The following is a 27262-nucleotide window of genomic DNA, read 5'->3' as shown; positions in this document are numbered from 1 at the left end:
TGGGTAAAATGCTTGAAGGGGATCAAGAGATATAAACTTCCAGTTATAAAATAAATAAGACATGGAAATGTAATGTACAGCATGGGGAATATAGATAATAATATTGTATTAATTTTGTATAGTGATAGATGGTAACTAGACTCACTATGGTGATCCTTTCATAGTGTATATAAATGTCAAATCACTATGTTGTACATTGAAAACTAATATAGCATTATATGTTAATTATACTTCAATAAAACAAAAAGCAATCTGCACAACTGTATAATAAAGGAGCTGTGACTTAGTAAAGACATGTATGAAAGATATCTAGGGGTTTTAGGCAACATTAAGTTCAACAGGTATCCAAGTGGTAATGTGCTGTCTTGTTGGAAATCTTGAACTGAGTTGTACAAAATGTACTGGTCAGAACAAAGGAAGAGACAGTTGTGCTTTCCTTTGCCCTGGGCAGATAACACCTGGAAGGCTGTTGTGGTTCTGGGGCCCCACACTTTTTTTAAAGTGGAATTTTTAAATTTAACTTTAATTCCAGTATATTTAACATAGTGTTATATTAGTTTCAGGTGTACAATATTGTGATTCAATAATTCCACACATCACCCAGTACTCATCATGACAAATGCACTCTGTAATCCCCACCACTTATTTCACCCATCCCCCCACCCACCCTCCCTCTGGTAACCATCAGTTTGTTCTCTACAATTTTTTTTAAGTATTTTATTTATTTTTCTGACAGAGAGAGGCACAGCGAGAGAGGGAACACAAGCAGGGGGAGTGGGAGAGGGAGAAGCAGGCTTCCCACTGAGCAGGGAGCCCGATGTGGGGCTCGAACCCAGGACCCTGGGATCATGACCTGAGCCGAAGGCAGACGCTTAACAACTGAGCCACCCAGGCGCCCCTGTTCTCTACAATTAAGAGTCTGTTTCTTGGTACAAGGGGGAGCCCATAATTTCTCAATAGGAAGGGTATAAAGCAAGCAATTTGTTGGAAAGAGGTGACTAGAGATTTGTCTTGATGCTTACTTGCAGAGCAGGCACATGAGTTTTGCTTAGATTATTGGTTTATTAATCATGGCTTTGGGGGATGCTAAAGTTCCCCAAGCTACCTTTGTTGCTATCACTGGTAATAAAGGGTGGACATTCCTGATAGACCATAGTGCCCTGTTCCAACACAAAGACCATCCCATTACCCTTAGGAGTTTGAGGCAGGGGGTGGGGAGGAGGAGGGAGGGAGAATTGTTAGGAGTAGGGTTAGGCAGAGGAGAAATCCCCAGAGCAAAACTGCCAAATAGAAGAGTTCCTCACAACAGGATGAAGCAAGGCCTTTCCAGTCAGAGAAACCACAGGCTGCTGGCACTGAGCCCGTGCCAGCAGGTGACCTAGTTAGAGGAGTGTGTGGCTGAGGGAGTCAATGTGCTAAAAAGCCCCACAGATGTTGCAAGCAGGCAACAGAGAATGAAGAGGGGATCCTAAAAAGTAGAGTTAGCTATATCCTCAGGCACTCACATCCAGTAGGAAAAGCAGTTTTCTTTTGCTCCTGGCTGCCTTCAAGAAGCTAAAATATCCAGAGTGCAGTGGAGCCAGGCTGCAGTGAGATATTGCCCAGCTGAGGCCCACCGAAGCTAGCACAGTAGGGCATGAACATATGCAAATTGCTTTGGAGGTCATATCTTGAACCTGGGGTAATACATATTTTCCAAGAGTGAATTCAAGATCCAAGATGAATAGGGCACCATGAGGTCAGGGAATGAACATCACCCATTAGGTGACCCCTCCCTGACCCTACAGCTTTGCTCTTGAATTATTACCATTCGATCAGAACTGAAAGGCTCTGAGTCTAACCTCCTCATTGTGCTGGCAGGGAAACTGAGACTTAGAGGGGTGAGGGCCTACTCCACAGTCACACAGTGAGTGAACACAGCAATGGTAAGGTTAAAACTCAGGTCTAATGACAGTGCTCCCTTCCACAGCTTGGCACTGAGCCCTTCTCAATGCACAAAAATGCAAACTACAGGTCAGCCCTGCCTTGCCTCCCTCCAGCCATCTTTCCATTCTACTTCCTACACTGGCCCTGAAAAACAGCAAGCCAAAGCGGTGGGCAGCCCTGCAGACCTCGGCAAGGTGAAACACAGTGCTATGAGAATGATAAGCACAGCTTAAGATGTGGACATGAAAGAACAACTCCCAGAGGTTGTTTCAATGCTGGGTAATTGACGTTTTAAGCATTTTTCAAAGCATGTTATTATCCTTGCACTTAAGGTTGCCATTGGCAATAATGTGATGGGAATAAAGCCAACATTCCCCCAGATAAACAAACAAGACACTTAGTCCCAGCCTGAGCTTCAGGTAACCTGCTGCCACTAGACATTCTGGCTCCCTCAGCACAAGAATTGGGTTCCTGGGTCCCACATAGCTCTGGACAGATCTCTGGTTGCACAAAAAATTGAAACTTTACAGCCAACCCTGCTTTTTGAAAGAAGAGGGTACTGTGTCTCCAGACCCAACCCTCTATCTCTGGAAAAATGGAAGTACAGGGGATAAGAATGTGCACCTGCCCAGCAAGTTGGCAGCCTGGCTTCAAGGATTAAGCTCAAGGACATAGAGGCCTCAGAGATAGATCTGACATGGTTCTACCATCAAAGTACTCACAGTTCTGGAGACATGGAAAGATAAATAATGGCAGAATGAGGGAAAGTAATGTGGATGTTCTATGTAAAGAGAAGATGGTGAGAACCGAAGCAGAAAGGCTCTGCCCTTATTTTCCTATCTGTCCACTTTGCTGCAGGCCACTGCCCCTCTGAGCCTCAGTTCCTCACCTAAAAAAAAAAAAAAAAAAGTCAAAGGATTCAACTAAGCGGTTCTCAAAATGGGCCTATTATCAGAATCACCTGAAGAGAGTATTTAAAATGCAGATTTTGAAGCTCTACCTCAGAAACTCTGATTTAGAAAGTTTATCATGGGCTGCAAAGCAGCTGTATTTTTTAACTTTTTATTTAAATTCCATTTACTTAACATACAGTGTAATATTAGTTTTAGGTACACAATATAGTGATTCAACACTTCCACGCAACACCCAGTGTTCATCATGATAAGTGACATCCTAATCCCCATCACCTATTTAACCCATCCTCCCACCCAACTCCCCTGGGGTAACCATCCGTTCTCTGTAGTTAAGAGTCTGTTTCTTGGTTTGCCTCTCTCTTTTTGTTCCCTTTGCTTGTTTTTTTTGTTTCTTAAATTCCACATAGGGGTGAAATCATATGGTATTTGTCTTTCTCTGACTGACTTATTTTGCTTCACATTATACTCTCTAGCTCTATCTATGTCATTGCAATGACAAGATTTCATTCTTTATGGCTGAGTAATATTCCATATATCACATAAAGAGATATATGTGTGTGTGTGTGTAGAAGCTGTATTTTTAACACACTCCCTAGATGATTTTAATGGTCAGCCTTGGTTGGGAACCACTGGACTAGATGACCACTGAGGACCTTCTAGCTCTGATCTTCTATGAACCTAAGTCAAGTGTTTGGACCAAGTATTTGGACCAAATACTTTATCTTAATTATCAGTGTCACCATCCAGAAAGCCATTATCATGACTTTCACATTCACATGACTCAGGTTTAGGCGTTTCACACAGGGAGTTTGTGGGCCTCTCTGAAAACTCCCAAAGATTGAAACTGACCATGTGTTCAGACCCAAAGGACATACCTCTGGTCATTTGAACACTGGATCTTTTATTTGAATAAGTAAGTCAATAAGTTAAAAACCTTATTGAGGAAGAGAAGGGCAAAAGCCTATTGAGGGGTGGCAAAGGAAGAAGTATTCAATTACATGTTGGGGCAGGACCGGGTGGGGAGGAATGCATTCTCTGTTACAGTTAGGTAACTCTGTCATTCTGTCATCCTCATCTTCACCCAGGCCCTGGGCCAAAATCTGAGCTTCTGACAATAAGAAAATAGACAGAGACCTTCATCATTCTGGCATGACTGGAGGCAAGGGGCTGAATCCAAACACTTAGGGAGAACTGTATCCATAACAATATCTTAGAATTTTCAAAGTTGAGAAGTTCTCTATTCTAGATTAATTTTCTTCTGCTGCAAATTTATTTCTACCAGTACTCTGATCTTTGTATGAGAGGTAAGCAAGCTTAAATTACCAATCCCTGGATAATTATGTGTCAGAATCCACTCGAACGTGGGATGCAATCTGCTTGGTCCATCCAAAGGTATCACTGAGCTGGCGAGAGAGGAGCCTGTTTCCCCTGCCAGACTTTCTCATGAGGGGGGAAGAAGGCAGGGAATTGACTTAGGTTGAGTCTGGAAACTGGTGTGGGGGAGGGGGAGGCCAGGCCGCCCAGGGAAGAACAGGCAGTTGTCCAGGATATTTACACTGTCCAGCTGCATGAATGCAACAAGGCAGACGATACTTTGGGAATTCCAGACTCAGCAGAGGATGGGTGAGAGTGTGGCTCTGCTCTGAAACTCAGAAACTTGATTGGTCCCAGGGGAAAGAGGGGATGGAATCTTGGTCCCCACAATTAAAAATCAGAGTCCATAGATAGGGCAAGGATATGGGAGAGTCATTTGTCGGGAGAAAATTGAAGCTTGAAGATTCCTATGGGATTTCTTAGGTAGAAGGAGCATGGTCAGCAGTCAAAGGAAAAGCCTAAAACTCTAACCTTGCTTGTTAAAAAGAATGATTTGGAAAACAAATCCAAACACATTACACCTTTAAAACAGTCTAGCAAATAAGGCATAAGAAGTCAGCAGTGGATTCTGGCTTTGACTAGTATGCCTAGAATGAGAGGCATGAAACACTTGGGGCTTTTTGCACACAATGCATTAACCTTTCCCCAAACATGTCCATGTTCAGATAACTCCCCATTCTCCTTCACCTTCCCTGATCTTGATGCTTTCTGAATTCCTTTTCTATACTGCCTCCCTCTTCAAACCTTGCTGTGCTGAGAGTGTGAGCCTCTCATTTCCTTCGGTACACATTTATTAAGCACTTACTATATAGTGCATTGTGTTAGGTGCTGGGGTCACTATATCTCTCCTTATAAATCACTGTGCTCAACTGTATGTCTGTTCATACAGACATAAGACATGAGACTTAGTTCTCTGTCTCCCCTTGATCCTTCATTCATAGCACCTAGCAAAATGTGATATATGTAGAGAAATAAAATAAGTCTTCTTGCAAGAATTCAAGCCAAATAAAGAAGGAGATGAAAAGATAGTACACAGTCTCTTTTTGGTACACTACCTAATTTTTATTAGGTTTGCTGCCTGGTTTTATTTAATTCCTGGAGACTGATGGTTATCTTAATAGCTAATCCAGAATTCTCACCTCTCATATGCTTCCAGATGAGCTTCCTACCTACATCAACACACATACACACACCACTTAGAACCTGTCACTTGTTATCAATGTGCCCTTCACTTCTTTGAGCTTCAGTTTTCTCATCTGCAATAATGGGCTAGTAATAACATTCTGAGACAAGCCTCATCTTTCCAAATAGATCCTTCCTACTGGTTGCATTGACTTGAGATTGCCACTGCTTCTGCTGGTGAGATGAGAAAGGCTTTCTGTGCAGAAAAGCCCAGCTAAGTTTGTCCGTGGGAGAAGAAAGAGGACCCTGTGGGAACCTTGTGATTTTCCACCATAGACACAGAGATTCCAGAAGTAGATGACTACCTAGTCTTCAGAGCAAATACTGGAGGTGAAACAGGACATTAGCCAGGCTGGGTACATTTGAATTATTTTGTATGTGAAAAGGCAGTCAGGGAACAGGGAGTATTAACAATAGCAACTCCTCTTGTACGAAGAGCACTTTAGAGCTCACCAAGTATTTCCAGATTATTCTCTCATTTGAGCCTCAAAACAAGCAACAGAATTGTCCTAGATGTTTTTGCATAGTTTTATTTTTCATTTAAATCCTGAGTCAAACCTTAAAACAGTCTGGTTTTTGCCTGTTTTACAAATGAGGGAACTGAAGTTCAGGGCAGTAAAGTACCTTGACCAAAGGCACACAGGGAGATAGTGGTAAAATTGGCAGATAGTGGTAGAATCCATGTTTTCTCATTCTTTGTGGAGTGCTCCTTCACCTGTACCAAATAACAAGGGTAGAGGAGTGGGGGCGGGTGCAGGATATGGTGCCAGGACAGCAAGGTTTGAAGAGGGAGGCAGTATAGAAAAGGAATTCAGAAAGCATCAAGATCAGGGAAGGTGGGGGGCGCCTGCGTGGCTCAGTCGTTAAGCGTCTGCCTTCGGCTCAGGTCATGGTCCCAGGGTCCTGGGATCGAGCCCCACATCGGGCTCCCTGCTCTGCGGGAAGCCTGCTTCTCCCTCTCCCACTCCCCCTGCTTGTGTTCCCTCTCTCGCTGTGTCTCTCTCTGTCAAATAAGAAAAAAAAAAAAAGATCAGGGAAGGTGAAGGAGAATGGGGAGTTATCTGAACCACAGCCCCTCCCCCGAAGTAATTTCCCAAGTGCTGCTCAGGGCTCTCCTAGGGAAACTCTCTTCCCCAGATGTTGGCTACATAGACAACTTGGCTCACCTCAGACCCTGGCCACTGGGCACATCTGGGACCACTGGTACAGTAGTCCTCTGAGGGGGTAGATCAATACCACCCCCACCAAGTAAGGTACCAGACTTTGACTAAACACTTAGTGAGCCAATCAGCCTTCTTCTGACTGAGGTTCAGAAGGGGATATAAAATTCATCAGCAGCTTCCAAGAGGGAAAGGTTTGATGGAGTAAGTAGGGAATGAAATATTCATCTCAGCCCAAGGAGGACTTTGGACAATGCAGAATCAAGGTTGACTGTCTACAATTCCTGGCTATACCATGCACCAGAGAAGCACACACACAAACATGGGTACAACCACCTCAGGCATGGAAGCAGCTTCCCTGGTCCCTTTCTGTAGGATTTTCTCATTTGCCAAATTAAGGAGATATTTCCTGTTTTTTATTTTGGTTTTGATTTGTTTTGTTTTGTTTTATAGAGGCAAAGAGTTACAAGGCCCAGGCCTAGAGCCCAGAGAAGCTCCTAGAAGTTATTACAAAAAGCACCTCACCTGGTACATGGGGCCAGGAGTGGGGAGCTGAGTCAGAGTCCCAGGCCAACTCAGACTGAGCTTATTGGGGAGGCCTACTCTTCCTCTGTACACATAAAGAGAGCCTAGTGGGAAGAGGAACATGATAGGTTCCACAGTCAAGAGACTCAAGGTTGCCTGAGTTAATGGGGAAGGGTTACCATAGAGTTTCTGACCTCTAGAATGTCAAAGCTGGAAGGGGCATTAGGAATCATCTAGACAGGGTATCTGATACCCATGGAGGCCATGGAAGAGCAAAGGAGAGACACCTTAGGCTTGGGAATCAAAAAGCTATACTAGTACTATACTAGCACTTGACCTTGGATAAGTTACCTAACATTTCTAATCAATATATTTATCTGTAAAAAAGGGATGGGTATCCCCCCATAGGGCTATTTTGAGGATTAAGTGAGATAATCCATGGATAAAAGCATAGTGTGTGGCATGCAGTGGGCTCTCAATATTTCTTTTAAATATAAATGACTTTAGTACCATTAATCAAGCAGAGTTGTGGTTAAATTCTGATTCCCCCATTTCTAGCTGTTTAACTTTGAGAGGCCACTTTACCTCTTGGTGTATCTTAATGGGACTAATCTTACTTCACAGGGCTGTTGTGAGGGTTCACATGTAAAAGTGAGCATGGTGCTAGGCACACAGTAAAATGCTCAATAAACATTGGCTGAATGTGAATGGGCACATCACTAGGACATGAAACTTGGATTATTTTCTCAGAGTTGTGCTTTAGCACCCCATACTCTTTTGTCTCATCCGTGTGACTGGTCAGACAAATGGATATAGCCTAAACAGAGCCTTGAGTGAGCTGAATTTGTTCAGATGAGGAGTGAACCACAGTATGGGATTTTGACTTCATTAGCACTGGGCAAATACATGGCTTGCACTTGCTCACTTGCACGGCTGACTCCTCAGCCACAGATACAATAGGCCAAGGCTCATAAGGTAGTCTCCCATCGTGCTCTCGGAGGCACAAGTTCCCATTCCAACAGCCAACCCTAACACTCCCGGGGGCTCTCTAGCCATTTTCCTTGCCCAAAGCCCAAAGCGATGAGGGCAAAAACAGAAAAGTCAAGGATTGGTGGAGAGAGGCTTTCCTCTTATTGCTCAGTCTGGAAATACTTTCAGCTTACATCTGGCCTGCATCCTGTAAAAGCCTTTAGTGGAGCTTTACTGTCAAGGATCGTCTACAAGGCAAACCTCGTCTGTCAGTTGAATATGTGTACGTGTGTGCTGCTGCTGGTGGCAAAAGGCAGGGGCAGGGATGCTGAATGATGTTCAAAGCACAGAAATTTTCCATTACCTGACCGGATGTTTCAGGGGGTCAGGCCTAGGAGAACTGTCCAGCTATCAAATCTTCCCCTGAGATCAAATCGAGACTTTACAGGAACCTCAAGCTTACTCTTTTTTATCATTAAAGATTTTATTTATTTATTTTTGAGAGAGAGAGAGAGAGAGAGAAGGAGAGAGAGAGGGCATACAGAGGGAGGAGCAGAGGGAGAGAGAGAGAATCTCAAGCAGACTCTGCACTGAGCGTGGAGCCCTGCTCCATCTCATGACCCTGAGATCATGACCTGAGCTAAAATCAAGAGTTGGACACTCAACTGATTGAGCCACAGAAGGTGCCTCTCAAGCTTACTCTTAAGCAGCTTCTTCCCACACTTGCCAAGCACTGGTTTTCAGAAACCCTAAAGAAATAGCTGGGCTTTTACTCCAATGCATGGATTGACAGTTAACTCCCAATCAGAATTATTGTGACTATTGCTAGTCTACCCTCAACCACTGCCAAGCAAATAGTAAAAGTAGGTCTCATTACACATGCCTCAGTTTCCTCACATGCAAAATGAGCTGGTGGTTTATGCAACTGCTCTCTAGAAATTAAGGACTCCACAACTCAATGAACTAGGGAGTCAGGCTCTGCCCTACATATGCTCATGTGTATGTGCACACACACACATACACTGTCATTTATCCTCATGACATCCACTTTCATACACTCATATGTCCATACACAAATATATGCCCATAGTTACACACAGTTACATATACTCAGATTCCTACTCACATTCATACATATTTTCAGAACTTTGACACAAACATATACCTGCAATGCACAAAACTGCATACACACAAACACACATACACACATAGTTTCTCCTCTTATGAAGCTGGCCAGGAAATAAACATACTTGGGAGGGAATTCCATTATATATTCATGGACAACAACAAGAAAAGGATTTAATATTCAGAGTAAGCAATCCCCAGTCTCAAGGCTGAATCTCCCTGCCCTGATCCCCACTACCCAACCCCCCACACACATTTTTTAAGTCATTTTGTGAGGAACCCTTACAGTTTGCCCCTTCCTGGTAAGCTGAAGCAATAAAGCCTAAACCTAAATGAAAATACATCTCAGTTTGCCTTGGACAATCCTAATTTATGCCTGTTGTCCCAGCATAATTTTAATAGTGTCTCTTTTCACTCTCAAAAATGTCCCAGTTTGGATAATAAAGTATCTGATAGCCCTACGTAAACCTTTCCTCACCCTGGGTCATGACTGGGCCACCTGGGATGGCCCAGTAGGCCCAGGCCTACTGTCTTCCTGGGAAAACATTTTGTTCTTTAACCATGCTTAACTCTTCAATTCTATCACTAGAGATTCTTTTTAATGTTCCAACCTTGCCTTAAACGAAACAGTTTACTAGTCCATGTCCCAGTGATTAAGGGGAGGCTGGAGCACTTTGCCATTCTAGTTGGCCTCATGGGGGGCCAACTCTTGTTGGTTCTCTTGTTCTCACCCCATTTAATTCCCCAGCTAAATTCTTTCTGCTTATGATCCTGGACACCCTAACGTTTTTTCTCCTTTTCCTCCTCTTCATCCTTTCCAAAACATTAGGCTCTGATGACCCAGACTCTCTGTGAAACAAATTACACTCCATGCCATCATCACCCACCCTACCTTAGACTCAGAGACCCTTGAAATAAAAAGGAGTGGTAGAAGGAAAGTGAAAGAGGGAAAGGGAGAGGGAAAGGAAAAAAGAGAGGGAGAGATTCAATCTCATTTAGGCTTTGTGACTAATTTTCATTAGGCCTGCTACCTAATTTCTTTTAGCCTCAGGGCATGAGAGCTAGTGACTATTTTTGTGGCTGGATTAACTGTGTTTTAAAAAAATCTGAAAACGCTGTCAGCTCTTTGCAAACATGGCTATAAATATATTGTGCAGAATAGATTCATAATGCTATTCACAGAGCAATTGGACAAGGATCCATGTTCTCCAGACATGTGGATACAACATACTGCAGCTTGAATTTTGGCAGCAGCTGTGTTAATCTGCAAACAAAAGAAGCAGGGAAGAGGCCCCAATAAGAGCAAAGGGGACATTATCTGTGTGAAGTGGGGGCATTTACACACATGGCCTTTCTCAGACCCTGAGAAAACTGAATAGTCTGGGGAGAAGCTGGAGGGTATGATGTGCTCACCTGTACAGCTATGGAGCTGTACATATATGTACATATGCACATACATATATACATATATATACATCTGCCTGTGTGGGGGTATATGTGTGAGAGAAAGAAAAGGGGGCTATCCATGTAGATAAATGTGTATGTGTATGCCTATGGGTGTGTGTGCTTTTAGTTATCTGTCATGAGTTCAAGCTTAAGGTCAGATTTTGTGTATAGTTTTATACACACGAGTGGTTGCTTATACACATGTGCATCATTGGTGATGCCTCAATCCAGCCATAGGTGCATGAGAACATATGCAAATCTATAGATTAATTTATATACCTGGCAGCCATGATGATAATTTATATATAAGTCTCAAACCAGTTTTCAAAATATTGTCACCTCTATCCTCTCATTTGAACCTCATCACAAGACTGTGAGATAGAGATTATTATTTCCTCCCCCCATTTTGCAGATAAAGAAAGTGAGGTTGAGAAAGGCCAAGTGACTTGGCCAAGGTTGTAGATTAGGTAAACCATAAATCCAGGACTCTAACACTGGTCTAGCTGATGTCAGATCCTGCGCCTGAGTCTATACCACACAGCACAGAAAGAAATGAGGCAAAAGAGACTTGAACTCTGGGGTCTATTTTATGATCTCCCATTCCAAGGGCACCTTTTCTATTAGTGCTAAAACAAATTCCATGAAAAAAAAAAGAGGGCCCCAGGGCAAGTGCTATTCTCTGTTGAGCCATGGTCTAGAGAATAGTCTGCAGGTTGCTTGTCTTGCCTGAAGACACTAGCCAAGTCCACTGATGGGACAAAGATGAGCCGTGGCCTTTTTGAGCATGTTCACTGGTGATACTCTAGAGCCCACTGGGGGTACTTTCTGAAGTTAAGAGCTAAGACAGTAGGTTTGTTCCCTCTCTATTCTCTGCTTTGGCTATCTGTCTTTCTTTTCCTAAAAGCCACAGGCTCCCAACATCTGGTCTGACCGGTTCTACCTGAGTCTTCCATGTTTGAGATATCCTGTGAGGAGGGCAGGTAGCATAGGTCTAGCTAGGTCTGAATGTGAATAGTGCCATCCCAGGGCAAAGCAGCAAATAAGTCCATCTGAGGTTTTGCTAACCTCCCTTACCCTGACCACTAGGTCCTTCCAGCTTGTTGGCCTGTAGATCTAAGGAAAACTTGCTTTTGGCTAGTTTTTCCATAGGCAAAATCTAGGTCAAGGCAAAAAAAAAAAAAACAAACCAAAAAAAACACTGTGTCTCTTGGAATACACCTATCCTGTTGTTTACCATTTGGATGGTTAGAACCTGGTCAAGAGCAATGGAGATAATGATAATGATTCCAAGGTTTCAGGATCACTGATTTGAAGGCCTTGAAGACAGGGCTCAGGGAAGGAGGAATGGTCTCCTAGTCATTTCAAGGCAGGTGGTCTTCACCATTCCCCTGCTCTACTATGACTGTGCTCAGTCATTCCAACTGGGCACCAGAATTTTAACTTGCTAATGTTTAGAGATTCTTCTGTGGGCCCCTACTGGGACTTCCAGGCATTTGTCCTCCCCTTCCCCCAGCCCCAAAAGATAAACCCTCCTTCCAAGTAACAGGATGGGAGGTCCCAACTGGCAAGGAGGTCACAGGGCTTGGCAGGATCTTGGCAAGTTGTTAGGAGGTGGGATGCAGAGCACCCTGCTGTGGATGGGGTTATTCAGGTTTCAAAACTGTTGTATGTGGATGTGTAGACCACTCACATTCATTGGTTCCCTCCAGAATTCAGGGAGGAGCTTATAGGTTGATGTGGCCAGTGCAGGATTGCCCAACATGTAGGCAAAGTTATGAGTTTAGGGCACCAGTGAAGCAGGGCCACCCCAAATGAGAAAAGCATAGATTTAATGAATTGTTTCAGAAGCTGGCAGTTAAAAAAATAGTGCTTAGGGCCCCTAAAGATCTTAATCTGGCCCTGAGCATGACCAACATCAGAGCAGCCCAGATGGTTCCTGGATAAAGTAAGTTTACCCCCAGAATTCCTGACTGAGTAATGCAAAGCTCCCTTGGGCTCACCTGGGATTACACTAGCCTACTAGTGAGATAATAAGAATAGCAAATGCTTATACAGCACTTACCATGTGCCAGACACCGTTCCAAGCTATATATAACTCATTTAACAGCCCTATATGGTAAGTACTCTTATTATCCTCCTCTTACAAATGAGGACGTAGCAGCACAGAGAGGTTAAGTGGCCTGCCTAGGGACGCAGCTAAGTGGTGGAGCCAGGACTTACTCAAGCAGTTTGGCTCCAGAGTTAGTGCTCACTCAAGAAGGCTCCGTGAAAGGAAAATTCTCAGTGGTACTTCACCCATAGGACACAAACTCCATTTTAAAAAATGTATTTAAAAAATAAAGCCAAGATCTTAGGAAAGTCATCTTAAATTGGAGAATATTCAGGAAAGATTTCCAGGCATGTTGACTCAGCGTATCATAATCTGTCCTACCAAATCTCAGCTTTGCATTGAGGTACTTGCTCACTTGTGCACACATGTTCTGTTTTTGCCTCTTTTGGATAGAATTCTCCAAGGAGACAGGATGGAGACCACAGGATAGCTACCCTTTCCAAAGCTCATCTCTTCTCAAATCTGGGAAGAATTGTTTTCCATTTTCATCAGAGAAGTTGTTCTCTTACTCACTACCTCACCATTCCCCATCACCCAAAACATTTTTGGTTTATAAAAGCCAATGGTTTTATGCACTAAGTCTCTGGGATGTCCCGTCTTCTATTGCATTAGTGGAAAAATTGGGGCCAAGAAAAGGGAAGGGACTTTTCAGGGTCACAAAGCCAGTCACAGAGCTAGAAGCAGAACCCAGGTCTCCTGATTGCCAATCCAGTACCTTTCTTGATCCCAGCCAACAAGACTTAGCAAGGCCCAGATCCTTCCTTCCATGACCCTCATTTCCATCTCCCTTAACTTTTTGACTCCCAATTGTTTATTTTTCATCATACCATACTTCTTCTTGTCCATACACTTAAACTTCAAGCTGCTATCAAGTTTAGGGACAGCTCTATTCCAACTTTCAGGGAGCTCCTACATATCTGTCCCCATGGAACATGAAATGGGGACACCTGGGTTCTAGTCTCAGCTCTGCTAAATATTAAGTGTCTGACCTTAGGCCACTCACTTGCCCACAGTCTGCTCTCCATTTTCTGAAACTATAAAATAGGAATATAAGTCTCTACATAGTCCTTCCCTGTTGTGAACTTTTCCCTAGCTAAATACAAACCACATTGAGTTTCCATTTTCCAGAACCCCTTAACATAGCACTTGTTGTGATCAAAGATGTTGGCACATGATGAGATTCAACTGAGTATTTTATTTCATAACTGTCTCTGTTGCAAGGATAAACATCAACTAAGATATAACCTACAATGTGCTACAAACAGAAGGGATTGTTACCAGTCAGTAGTTTTCCACTGTCCTGGGACTCACAGCATCTGGATGTCTGTTTGGGACTCAAGGTAAGGGGCTGAGAGCTGTTGCCATTTCTGCTCTCATGTCCTTTATCCCTCCCCTCGGACCTCAGAAAAAGTGCCTGGGCTGCTGACATGGAAGAGCAGGTGGTGTAGGTTGGGCAAGCTATGCCACAAGCCATTTGCAGGCACCTCATTCCGTGGCCCAATGCCCAGATATCCTCCCACCCTGTGCCCTTCTCTCTAAATGTGCTCAGTATCTTCCTCTTCTCCTGCCCCTCCACTCTACCCCGCCTGCTGGGTTAGGGCCTAATGGGGAACAGTGACTCACTGGACTCTCAGAGGGCAAAGACCCAGACTTTGAGCAACAATCAGACTGTCCAATTCTCAACCTTCATCCTGACACTGCCCAATTCATAGGCTCTTCTTCACTTAGTTAAATCCCATTTTGAGTTACAACTCTCCTAGCAAACCGTCCTTGATTCCTCTTGATTCCTCACATTCATTTCTCCTTTTCCACATCACCACACAAAAATTGCATTCAATTATATATAGGCATATATCTTTACTACTTAGCAATAATCTGCAGTTGTTTGGTATGTTATGTCTTTGCAAAGAAATTATAAACTTCTTGAGGGACTTTTCCTTCTTGGGCTCATCCAAGATCTAGCCTTGCACACAAAAAAACACTTACTGACCTGAATTGAACCAACATTAATTGAATTGGGTAGAGGATATGGGGAAGGTTTGTGAGCAGGGAGAAAACTAACATGTATTGGACATTTAGTATGTACCTGGCTATATGCTAAATATTTTGTATGCCTCATCTCATTTAATCTCCATAGCAATAATGAAAGATGTTATTATTATCCCTATTTTATGCATGAGAAAACTCAGACTTTAAGAAATTGACAACTTTGGGGCGCCTGGGTGGCTCAGTTGGTTAGGCGACTGCCTTCGGCTCGGGTCATGATCCCGGGGTCCTGGGATCGAGTCCCGCATCGGGCTCCCTGCTCTGCGGGGAGCCTGCTTCTCCCTCTCCCACTCCCCCTGCTTGTGTTCCCTCTCTCGCTGTGTCTCTCTCTGTCAAATAAATAAATAAAATCTTTAAAAAAAAAAAGAAAAGAAATTGACAACTTTGTCAAAGCCAGCCATGTGGTAATTAATTGAATCAAGCTTTAATGCCTATTAGCAAAGTGTTGATTAAATAAAATATGATATACCCATATAATAGAATACTGTGCAATTACAAAGAAAGAGTGAGGACTTTATGGATTTAATGTGCAATAATATCCAAGATATATTTTGAAGTATAAAAGGCAAGGTGGAGGATAAAATGAAGTATGGGTTACCATTTGTATTTTAAAAATAGAGTGTACACACACACACACACACACACAACTGCTTGTACGTATACAGAATATCTCTGGAAGGACACACACCAGCAACACTGGTGGCCTCTAGGGAGGGGAACAGGGTACTGGGTGAGAGGGGTTAGAGAGAGACTTTACAGTGTTGCACCTCTTGAATTTTGTCTCATATTAAATAAATAAAATCACATTTATTAAAACACAATACAATCTCTTTCCACAAAGTAGTGCCTGGGGATTGACTTTGGAAAAGTTCAGGGAGGGAAGGGGGCAGTATGCCAGTGAATTGGATTGGGGACCTCCCAGGGTACCAAAAGCCCCATCCTTTGCACCCATTTCCCAATCCCTCTTACAAACTAATCTGCACTATAATCATCTGACTATAATGTTGATTGAGGTCACATCTTTCCAGATCTCAGTTCTCTACCTATAAAATGGGAACCAGATGGGGTAGGATAAGATGGTCTCCAAAATGCATTCCAGCTCAGACATTTAAATAACCAAAAATCAAAAGGGTGAATCCTACTATATTTGAAATCTTGGTCTCAGAGAAGGGCTTGGAGATTTTGTTTTGTTGTTTGCAACAAAGAAGAGAAACATTTCCATTCGGGTTTGCCTACTAGATGGTCTTAATGGAGGCTCCCTAAGTGGTCACTGAAATGCTTGTTCAAAACTGCTATTGCAGTCTTCCTCCAAGCCTCTGGCCTTCTGTGGCCTCTGTTCTCCAGGGCTATCCTGTTTAGAACACAAGGAAATTGGCCCACTCCAAAACTGAATACAAAAGAGCAAGGCCCCTTCTATGCTTAATGTGGCCTGCCCCAGACCTTCTGACCCTAAATATCCCTTTCCTTCTTCCTCACTACCTGCAAGAGAACAGAAGCTCTGTGAGAGACCCTCGGGAGGAAGTGACGCCCTAACTTCACCCACCACTCACCCCCCAATCCCTAGCAATTCCTACTAAAAAGCTCAGCCCTTGACTTGTAGGGAAGTTTGTGAGCTCCTGCCAAGAGCTGTAAATATTTTAACATGCCTTGTTTCCTTGAATGTATATGACTTGGGATCAGGCCCCTCCTTTCTCTGAGCTCTTAGAGAACTGAGGAACAAAGAAAACACAGCCAGTCCTTAGCTACAGGACACTCAGGTCAAATTGCAGAATAATACAGAGGGGATATGAGGAAGAGATTGAGTGGGGAGGTAGAATGTGAGGAGGAGGGTTGATTCCCCTTCCAGAAACATTTAAAGAAAGGTATAGCAACTCAATTTCTAGGGGCTGGGAAAGGTTCCTGGAAATAAGAATAATACCAACCCCTTCACAGTTTACAAAGATCTTATGTATACATAATCTCATTGGATACTTCATAGTCCTATAAAATATTGTTAATTCCATTGTGCAGATGAGAACACTGAAGACTTGGAAGTTTATATAACTTGTTCAAGGCTAAACAATTAAGAAGAGACCATTTCTATGGGATCATGACTCTGGGTAGAGTGAGATGGGTAGTTAGAGGAGTATGTCATACATCACAAGACTGTCAGACTTCTGTCTACTAAACCCTTTCCAGGCCATCTTTCTTATCCCTTAGTCATAAGGATGCCCTGAGGCTACAGGAATGGAAAACTTGGCAGCAGTCTTCTTGGTAGCTGCCTCTTCCCATCCTTACTACGGGATATAGTAGGTGATATATCCCATTAGGTGATATATAAAAGCAGGAATTCTGGACTCAGATTCTCTGTGTTCAAATCCTGGCTCTGCCATTATTTCCTATATGAGCTTAAGCAAGTTACTTAACTTCTGTGCCTCTTTTTATCTACAAAATGGAGAAAATAATGGTACCAAATTTCATAGTGTTGTTGAGATTTAAATGAGTTGGTACATGTAAAGAATTTAATTTTGGAGGACATTAGGAGAAGGAAGGGAAAAATGAAGGGGGGAAATCGGAGGGAGAGGTGAACCATGAGAGACTATGGACTCTGAGAAACAAACTGAGGGTTTTAGAGGGGAGGGGGTTGGGGGGATGGGTTAGCCCAGTGATGGGTATTAAGGAGGGCATGTACTGCATGGAGCACTGGGTGTTTTTTTAATTTATTTTTTATTATTATGTTATGTTAATCACCATACATTACATCATTAGTTTTTGATGTAGTGTTCCATGATTCATTGTTTGCGTATAACACCCAGTGTTCCATGCAAATGTGCCCTCTTTAATACCCAACACCAGGCTAACACATCCTCCTACCCCCTCCCCTCTAGAACCCTCAGTTTGTTTTTCAGAGTCCATCATCTCTCATGGTTCGTCTCCCCCTCCAATTTCCCCTCCTTCATTCTTCCCCTCCTGCTATCTTCTTCTTTTTTTTTTTTAACATATAATGTATTATTTGTTTCAGAGGTACAGATCTCTGATTCAACAGTCTTGCACAATTCACAGTGCTCACCATAGCACATACCCTCCCCAATGTCTATCACCCAGCCACCCCATCCTTCCCACCCCCCACCACTCCAGCAACCCTCAGTTTGTTTCCTTAGATTAAGAATTCCTCATATCAGTGACGTCATATGATACACCTCTTTCTCTGATTGACTTATTTCGCTCAACATAACACCCTACAGTTCCATCCACGTCGTTGCAAATGGCAAGATTTCATTCCTTTTGACGGCATAATATTCCTTTGTATATATATACCACATCCTCTTTATCCATTCATCTGTCAATGGACATCTTGGCTCTTTCCACAGTTTGGCTATTGTGGACATTGCTGCTATAAACTTCGGGGTGCACGTACCCCTTCAGATCCCTACATTTGTATCTTTGGGGCAAATACCCAGTAGGGAGCACTGGGTGTTATACAAAAACAATGAATCATGGATCACCACATCAAAAACTAATGATGTGTTGTATGGTGACTAACATAACATAATAAAATAAATTTTTAAAAAAGAATTTAATATAATGCTGGCACAGATTTAATTGCAAAATGCTAAATAAATGTTAATAATAATGATAATAATAATAATAAGTAGCAGGGAGGGCTTATAGTGAGTCATCTCCATACTTTTATCCAGTCCTCTTGGGATTAGTGGCAGCCCCACATGAAGGGCATGGGTGGTGAACAGAAGAGCTCTTTTCTTTGTGAGAAGCTCAGTGACCTGAACAAGTGACTGAATCTGTGATCTCAGCCTCATAGGTGCTGTGTTCTAAGCAACTGTGCTAACTGGCCCAGACAGACATCACATGCCCAGCTATACATACACACGTACACACAGGTCTGGATGTATGGGTGCATGTACATACCCTTTCAGCCTGGATAAGAGGGTGGGTGGGTAGATCCACAGGATAAGCTGAGCAAAAAGACTGTGTAAGGACTGCTTGTCTAGCGACATTTCCCTTCCGCTTTTCCCTTCAGCTATGCAGAAGTAGGGAAGCAACTAACCTGGGAGCTTCACTTCCACTCTTTCTACCCTCACTGACAGCACTTTGGATTCTAGTTAGGATCTGGGTGTCTGCCTCCTCCCTTCTCTAACTTCTCTACAATCAATTCTGTAGTATTTTTTGGCAAGAAGAGAGATGATGAGACTCAAAATAGAATGAAGACTTCTGTTCTATCCAGAGCCACTGAAGCTACTGAAAACCAATCTGAAATCTCTGGAGGTTCAGTTGGCACAGAACAAGGAAAGTAAGGACTTGAAGAGAGAGGGGTGCAACTGACCAGGACATTTGTTGACTGCAATTGGGTAAGACCTGCTACAATACTATTTCCTTGGCTGGGGTCCCAGGGTTATGAAAAAAGAGGGTGTGGAAATGATAAAAACAGGTTCATAGCAGCTGTCTTACTGCAAAAATCCAGAGGTGATGACTTCCACATTCTTGAATGCTATATAGAAAGTTACCTTTCCCCCAGAAAGTGGACAGTAAGAGAGGGAAGAAAGGGGGAAAAGGAAGAGATTCCTCTGTGGGATGTGTAGAAATGGGTCAAGATCCAGGCTGGAGTTGGGCCTGTACAATATCTTAAACTCCAGTTGTTCCTTTAATTGAGCAAGAGAAAGAGAAAGAAGAGAGATAACAATACTGTGAGGAAAGAAGATGACATATCTAGCAAAGGTGATACATATACACTATGAAAATGGGAGGAGCCAGGAAAATATGGTTAGGAGAGCCAATTTCATCCCTTCTTCTCCTTTCAACCCCAGAAGCTGGAGCAAAGTAAAAGATAAAGGTAGGCAAGACTACCAGGGTGAAGAGGCATATACTTCCTCAAGCCACCCAAACAGGCCACATTCAACACCCACAAATAGGTGCCAAGTGATTTCACATTAGTAACCACAGCACCCACCTGCAAGGTAGGTAATTAAATGTCCTTAGGCTTAGTGCTCTGTCATTTCTAAGATGGGAGAGGGCTGGAGTGTCCTAAATCCTCTTCCCATTGACCTTTGAGTACCGAGAGGGATGCAGGATAAGGGGACGGATGGAAGCAGGAAGAAACTTATATTGTTTCCACGCTCCAGTGTTGGGGAGTTACAAAGGGGTCCAGGCCAAGATGTACAGACCAGGCTGGTCATCTCCTCTCCATCACCCTCACCTAACAAGTTTTTCATTCCGGGCCCTTTGTGCTAGTCTGCCATAACCCCTATAGAAGCCTCTATTATGTTAAACCTGATTCCATAAACAGATGGGAAAAAACTTCTTTCCTAATCCATGGCTTCAGGTGAGGTGTATGGTGTGTGTGTGTGTGTGTGTGTGTGTGTGTGTTATGAATAAAGCCTTTTCTCTAAGGTTTGCTCATTGAATCCCAAGTGAGACAGTTCCTTTAAAGGCAAGAAAGCTCACTCCATCTTTTACACAATCTGAAAAGAGTAAATGATTATTTATTTTCAAAAGGCAACAAAACAAAAAGATGCTGGTGGTAAAAGCAGTACACCCTCTTGGGAAACTGGTCTGTTCAAAAGGTCAAGATGGCATCCTTTACATATTTCTGCAAATGTTGATAATCCAGCTGCTTGTTTACTCTTCATGGCATTGGAGGAAATGTTTCCAATGACAAGCAAGTATAAATTTAGGGGAAAATGAGAGAGAGCTCTATGACTGCTTGTCCAGTAGCCACACTCTCAGCTAAGCCCTGAGTGAAGCCGAAGTTGACCGGGGATTGTGGATACCCAGTAGGGCCTCCTCTAAGACTGAAACAACAGTCCTCCCACAACCATCCACAGTGGGACCCAGGCAACAGTTCTAACCCAGTTATAAAGCTGCCCTGTCTGAAGCTCCCTGAAGAAAACCACTATATCACATTTAGGAATCTTGGTTTACTCTTCTTTCCTGAAGTAACAGCAAACCAAGGTCATAGTAACTATGCATTTCTGAGAAGTAAGAATGAGCTATGGGAAATTAAGTTTCAGGGGAAGAGTCCAAACTGAGACTTAAGGAAATGCTTATAGTTTAATGCTTTTTAGGAATAGGCTCATATGCTGGGAAACAGTAGCATACAGACCCACTCTGCTAGCCTGCAGCCGGCCAAGTTGAGGGAATTTTCTTGGGGGCCCAGTTCCATACTGAGCAGGGCATTCTGGGAGAAGCAGTTGTATATCCAGGGTTGCCCTTATACACTGGGCAAAAAGGAGTGGATCTTTCCAACAACAATGGTATATATAAGCAGCCCTATAATCTCTAAATACATATGACATGGAAAAATAATATCTATGTGGTTTTTTTCATTGCTTCCCCAATCTCTCCCCAGCCTGTCTACATCTTCACTCAGGCAGATTAACAAATTTCAATTTTGTCTGAATGAGTCAAAATGTATGCCAAGTGAATAGTAAAGAATAAAATATCACATAAATCTAGAAGGATAGAATGGCATAGCTATAAAGTTCATCTAGTCAAACCCTCTCATTTTTCAGATAGATAAACTGAAGTACAGAGAGGTAAAGTGCCTGCTCAAAGTCACAGAGCAAGTCAGGGGCACAAGCTGTCTAACTCCTAGTCACTGTCTAGCTGGTATTACTGAGATCACCAGCCCTTTGGGGTCCAGATTTATATTTAGAATGAGCATTTGAGGTCAGTGGACAGTGAGCCAGGGATCCAACCTCAACCAGCTACTCCAGCTACAACAAGCATCCCCCTGGTTGGCTTCCAAATACCCCAACCTCTCCTCCTCATCCCTTCCAGTATGAGTCAAGGTCCTAGTTTGGGATCCAGTTTGGTTGGAAGGGAGGCAGAAGAGTTACTTGAAAGATGCCTGACCAATGGCCCTGTGGCCTAAAGTTCCATTGCAGGCTTTAAACCAACGTGATCAAGTTTATCTGGACAGTAGGCAAAAGCTTTCAGCCAAAGGCAAGACCCTGGCAGATTTGCTCAAAAAATACCTGGTTCCTAAACACAGCAATTTAGTAGTCAGCCCAGTGAGACATGAACCAAGCAATGAAAGGCCCTAAGATGGGGAAGAGAAATATAGCCTAACCTGCCTTTGACCCAACCCATCCTTGGGACTCTCTGTCTAAATACATAGTGTACCATTTTCCCCATGCCTAGAAAATTCTGTCTCCATTTGAGTGATCCATGAGTCTGAACTATCTTGTACCCAGTAACAGACTTTCCTGACCATTATCCCCTTCCCTGGGTGGTGTGAGCCCTAGTCCCTATCCTCCAACCTAGGAGCCTACAAGGACCATGCTTATAAACTATGCAATAAAAGATGCCTCCCATCATATTTTATGGCTCAGTGTTAGACTGTCAGTCAAGGTGGAAAGTGCAGAGTAAAGGGTTTTCTCTGGAGCACATTTAAAAAGACCTAAGCTTAGAGCCAATGTTAACAACTCTGGCTTGGTCTACCCTGGATCCCCAACCCTAAGCCTTCCCTAGCTCCAACCCACTTAGGGTTCCAATAATGACCTGGGGCCCACAACCAATGCTATCTTGTTCTTCTTTATCCTCTTTCCTCCAAAAGTCAACTTTCCCTGGGTCCTATGCCTGGGAGGAGTGGCAGGCAAAAGGTTCCTGAGATATAGGCAACTGACCAAGGTCAGTTGGTCTAGTTTTGGGGGGAAAGGAAAAGATCAGGAGAGAAATGAGCCTATATTTCTTGCAGAGCTACAAGAAAAACTGAAACCAAGAAGCCATGCTATACTTTTCACTAGATTGCCTGGCTGCCCTGTCCTGTCTGCTGCTTGGTCCGGGCAGGGGGACTCCCAAATTTCCTACAAGCTCTGAAAAAAGTATGGGCTCATTTCTCTCTTGATCTTTTCCTTTTCCCCCTAAACCAGACCTTGGTCACTTGCCTCCATCTCAGGAACCTTTTGCCTGCTATTTGTGTCAGGCATAGGACCAAGGGAAAGTTGGCTTCCCTTCAAAAACAGGTGAAGAGAAGGCACAAGATATACTGTTCGTGCCACCACAGAACTCTACACATCACAGAATCCACAAAAACTGTACATTGCATGCTCTAGAATGGCCTGAATTCCACATCCTTTCTACTCTCCGTGGCTTTTCCCCATGCCCAGAGACCCCTCTGATGTGGAGTTAGCCCCCAAACAACAAAACTACCTTTCTCTGGGGCTCCCTCATAACAGTTACAATTATCTGCAGAACCTTAGATTCATAAAGCCATTCAGTGGCAGCTTTAGAACTGTAAAGATATTAGGCCTAGCCAAAGAGAATCTGGGGTGTAGGATGCCTCCAAACATTAAATTCACAGATTTTTAGAGATAAAAGGCATGTCAGATATTAATAGAAATGGACAATGCACCGCATTAATAGAAATGGACAATGCACCAACCTCCGTGATTATGGGGGTATATGTTCCATGTTCCCCAGAATGGTTATTAGGCAAATGCTGGCTGATAAACATTTTAGCAAAGCTTCTACTGGCTTCTTCTATCCTTTTGAGACCCCAGTGCTGTGGCACAAGTTGCTGGGAAATTTTGAGTAAACTGTAGAAAGCATGTGGAGGCAGAGACACCTTTGGAATCTCAGGATCTGAATGGTTACTTGGGAAAGCTGAGGGGACCAAGAAAGGTAGTGCTAAGGATGAGATTTTCTAGGAGCTCAGAAATGTGGTGGGGTATTCTTGACCTTTTCAAAATAAAAACTGAGGTGTTCCCAAGAGCATCCAGCATCAAAAATAACTTTCATGAATTCAAGATGCACCACAGCAAGGACCCAAGCCAAAGTATTCTGAGACCCTAAGGACATACCAAATTCCTTTCTGTCCCTTCCTGACCTATACTCACCATAATTTAAACCAGTAAACCCAGCCCTTCAATGAACCTAGTCTGTGTCAGAGTACACACCAGCCACACCTCTGCACAGCCCACTGCCGTCCCCCCCCTTTCCCAGCTGCACTGTGAGGTCTTGACCGGAAAGTCCCAGCCAGCCCTCCCCCTGAGTCCCCTATGATCACCTACTTTGAAGTTTGTTCCCCAGCAGTAAACCTCTTCCTGGTAAAGTAGTGGTTTTTCCAAGTTTTATTACATACTCTGAAGGGCCCAGCTCTAGGCCTGCTCACACCACATGAATGCCAGGACCTAGCTTCAGCCCATCCCCCACTACCTCCCATGAAGTTCCACCCAGACTTTGCCACTGACTCTGAAGGCCAACAGCCTGCCTTCAACCACAGGGCAATGCTCAGCAGGTGTCCTCCTAGGTAACCTAGGCAACAGCCAGAGGCCTTACCCTGGCTGCCTTCCCAAGAGCCCCTGAACTGCATCAAAGCAAGGAAAAGGTAGTCCCAGGGGTGAGTATGGCAGTGACCTTACTCCCAGTTGTTCTACACAGTCCAGGGACCCCCCTATGCCTGGTCATCAGTGTGGCCTGGGCAGTCTCCGCCCTGGACAGCTACTGAGGCACACTCTAATTTTCAAGTGGGACCCACACATTGTGGTGCCAATGGGTCATAAGAGGCACCAAGAGGTACCCCAAATCCTCTTCTTCAAAGGTAGCCCAGTGAAACGGCAAACTTTAAAAAGGGGGGTCCTTGGTTCAGAGCAGCGGTAGGAGTGGCTGTTCAAGGGCCCAGGGAATCCACAGGTGGACGCCCTAGAATTCAAAGTTTCCATGTTCAATAAATAATCCGGAGGCCCCCACAGAGGGCAGCAGAAGTACGTGTTGGGGTGGCGAGATGAGGGAACCCTTCAGCCCCAGGGCAACACTATGAAAAGCCACGTATTCTGAGCTGCGAACTTTCAGCTAGTGACAGCAGAGCTGTCCTGAGGAGCCACAGAAGGAGCAAGCCTTCAGGGAGAAGGCATCCCAAGTCCCTTGCTCCCTCCCTAGACTCCTCATCAGAACTGCCAAGGGGAATCGCCATGGGCTTTCTGAGAAAACAGGATAGCTCCTCTGACTTCAGAGCCTATGGGCAGATTCAGTGCGAAGAGACGGCAAGGTTGCAGTCTTGCGGCCACAGGCCTAGAGAGCGAAGGCTATGCCCCGCAGCCCTGTCTGTCTTAGGGAAGAAGACCAAGTCAGCCCCACGCAAAAGTGGGAGAGGTGGAGGCCGGCATTCTGGCTGAGACCAGACGAGGCATCCCACAGATAGTGGAGAGGCTCGGGCGCCGGGGAGGGAAGGCTCAGGTTGGGGGAGGCGTGGAGTGAGTCTCAGGGCCCAGCCTGCCAGCTGCCTTACACTCCTCTGGCAGGAGACCTCGGAGACCGCCTCCCTGCTTGCTTTGGGGTTCAGCTCTGAGGGCACAGAGATCTGCTCGCTCCCTCAGAGTGGTAGAGGCCAGCCTGGCCTGGCTGGGTCATAACCACCGCGAGCAAAGAGACGCGCGCCCACCCCACTCGCACTCCCTCCCTTCCCCTCTCTCTCTCCAACAGACACACTCGCCGGCCTTGTGTTTGACTCTTCGCTCAGTCACCAGGATTCTTAAAGTGTTTTTGACACAAAACACCTCCACTCCCTGTACAGGAACAGGGGCTGCTGCGGAGATCCGCAGTACGGTATTTCTCTCAAAGCCCTCCCAGCCTCCCAACTCTCTCCGCTCTCCATGACTTCGCGCCGCCTCCAAAAAAATTTGCAAATATTTCCCCCCACTACACATGGTCAGCATACTTAAAAAAAAAAAAAAAAAAACCCAAATAACCCAAAAGGTGCGTCTGGATTTGTACCAGGGCTAAAAAGTTCATTCCTTGCCTGTGATCAATGAATATCCCAGGTCCCACCCAAGGGACGTCTTGCGCCTAGTCTCCATAGGTAAGGGTGCCCTGAGCCCCGCAACCCGCGCCTTAGCAGCGCCGTGGGCAAGGGACAAGGGGGAGGAGACGCAGCAGAAAGCTGAAGGGGCGCCTCCGACGGAGAGGTCAGGAGTCGGCGGCAGTGGGAGCGGAGGACACCCTTGCCCAGAATGCCAGGAGGGGCGCACGGGGCCACTCACCTGCTTGGAACTCCACTTGGCGATTTTTCTCTCTCTCCTCCTGCAGCAGCATGGAGTAGAGGATCCCAAAAGAGTTCTGGATGCCAAAGATGGAGCCGTTGCACCAGGTGGCAGCGAAGACCACCATCCAGCCGAAGCCACCTTCGGGGGGCTGAAAGCCGCGCGCGGTGCCGCGGGTCTCCACGGTGGGCGTGGACTTGGATTCATGCACTGGCTCGGGCTCAAATTCCAGCTCCGGCAAGGGTGCAGGGTCCGGTAGGGGCTGGGGCTCCGGCTGGGGCTCCGGCTGCGGCTCGGGTGGGGGCACGGGCACCGGCTCCGGCTCGGGCTCTGGCTCGGGGCTACCCACCCACTCCTGCTGTTCCTGGTCTGCTTCCCGCCAGGGCCCCTTGGCTTCCTTGCTCGCCAGGCTTTGCAGCGCCATCTCGGCAGGGGGACTGTGGCTGCTCCGGCGGGAGGAGCCGCTGTGTGGCTGGTACTTGTTTCTGCTGCTGCTGCTGCTGCCGCTGCCGCCGCTGCCGCCGCTGCTGCCGCTGCCGCCGCCGCTCCGAGCACTGCTGCCGCCGCTGCCTCCTCCTCCCGGCTCCGCGCCCCAGCTGGCCCGCCTGTCCCGCGACAGACGGTCCCTCGAGTCCTCTCCTCCTCCTCCCACGTCCAACCCCCCTTCTGCTCTCCCCATGTCATCTCTCTCCTCCCCCTCCTCTTCTCCCCCCCACCTCTTCCTCCCTCAACAGGCAGCCGCTACAGCCTCGCTCTTCTCCCTAGCCCTTCCTGCTCCCCATACTCGCCTACCTACCCTAGCCACTGCTCCCTACCTCAACTTCCTTTCCCAACTACTGGATCCTGTCTTCCTTGTCCAGATACCCAGTAGAGGGAGAGTTTAAATGGTTTTTCCACAAACTATCCTGCTCCCCCTGCCTTCTCCTCCCCACGGGTTCCAAACAGGCATTGATCACCCCAGAATTTCCAGGGAAGACCCCACTGTCCTTTTCTCCCACTCCCTTCTTCCTCACAAGCAGCCTGGAACGGAGGTGGTCCCGAGGACCCCAGGACAAGAGTTGGACTGTGAGAGACCCCACCCTGCCCTCAGGAATCTCTTTGTCCCCCACTTGGGTTTGGGGAGAGCGACCTGGAGGGGAAAGCCCAGACTTCGGACAGAAGGTGGGCACAATCTTCTAGAGCTGGGGGCTCAGCCTCCCACGGTCCTGCGCAGCCCCCCCCCCCCCCGGTCTCTCCCCCTTCGCCCCCGCCCTTCCCGGCAAATCCCTGGCGGGGCGCGAAGGGGAGGAGACAGCCCGGCAGCGAGGCCCGCCCCTCCGGGCAGTCAATCAGGGTTTTGTTTGCGCCAACCTGGAGCCCAGAGGAGCGGTAGAGGGCCGGGTCTGGTCCGGGGGCTGGGCCAGGAAGGGAGGGAGGTGCAGTGACACCGGAGGGGGCCGGGCCCAGGCGGGGCCGGAGCCCAAGCTCAGCTTAGGCTCCTCCCGGCTCTCTGTCCCGCAGTGGGGAACT

General features: G+C 45.5%; 1 protein-coding gene across 1 annotated transcript in view; it reads right to left on the bottom strand.

Annotated features, from left to right (window-relative positions):
* Nucleotides 1–26417, bottom strand: part of SLC16A2 (solute carrier family 16 member 2) — a 121408-nt gene extending 94991 nt beyond the window's left edge. The window contains exon 1 of the mRNA XM_045879694.3: nucleotides 25754–26417. Coding sequence (XP_045735650.1) covers nucleotides 25754–26177 — 424 coding nt within the window. The 5' untranslated portion in view covers nucleotides 26178–26417. The remainder of the gene's footprint in view (nucleotides 1–25753) is intronic.
* Between the last annotated feature and the right edge of the window lie 845 nt (nucleotides 26418–27262).

This window comes from Mirounga angustirostris, unplaced genomic scaffold (genome assembly GCF_029215605.1).
Source record: "Mirounga angustirostris isolate CCGP_5_RB_7025 unplaced genomic scaffold, mMirAng1.0.hap1 SCAF_11, whole genome shotgun sequence".
Taxonomy (NCBI): Eukaryota; Metazoa; Chordata; class Mammalia; order Carnivora; family Phocidae; genus Mirounga; species Mirounga angustirostris.
Note: the sequence above shows the minus strand (reverse complement) of the source record. Positions and strands in the feature narration are given on the sequence as shown.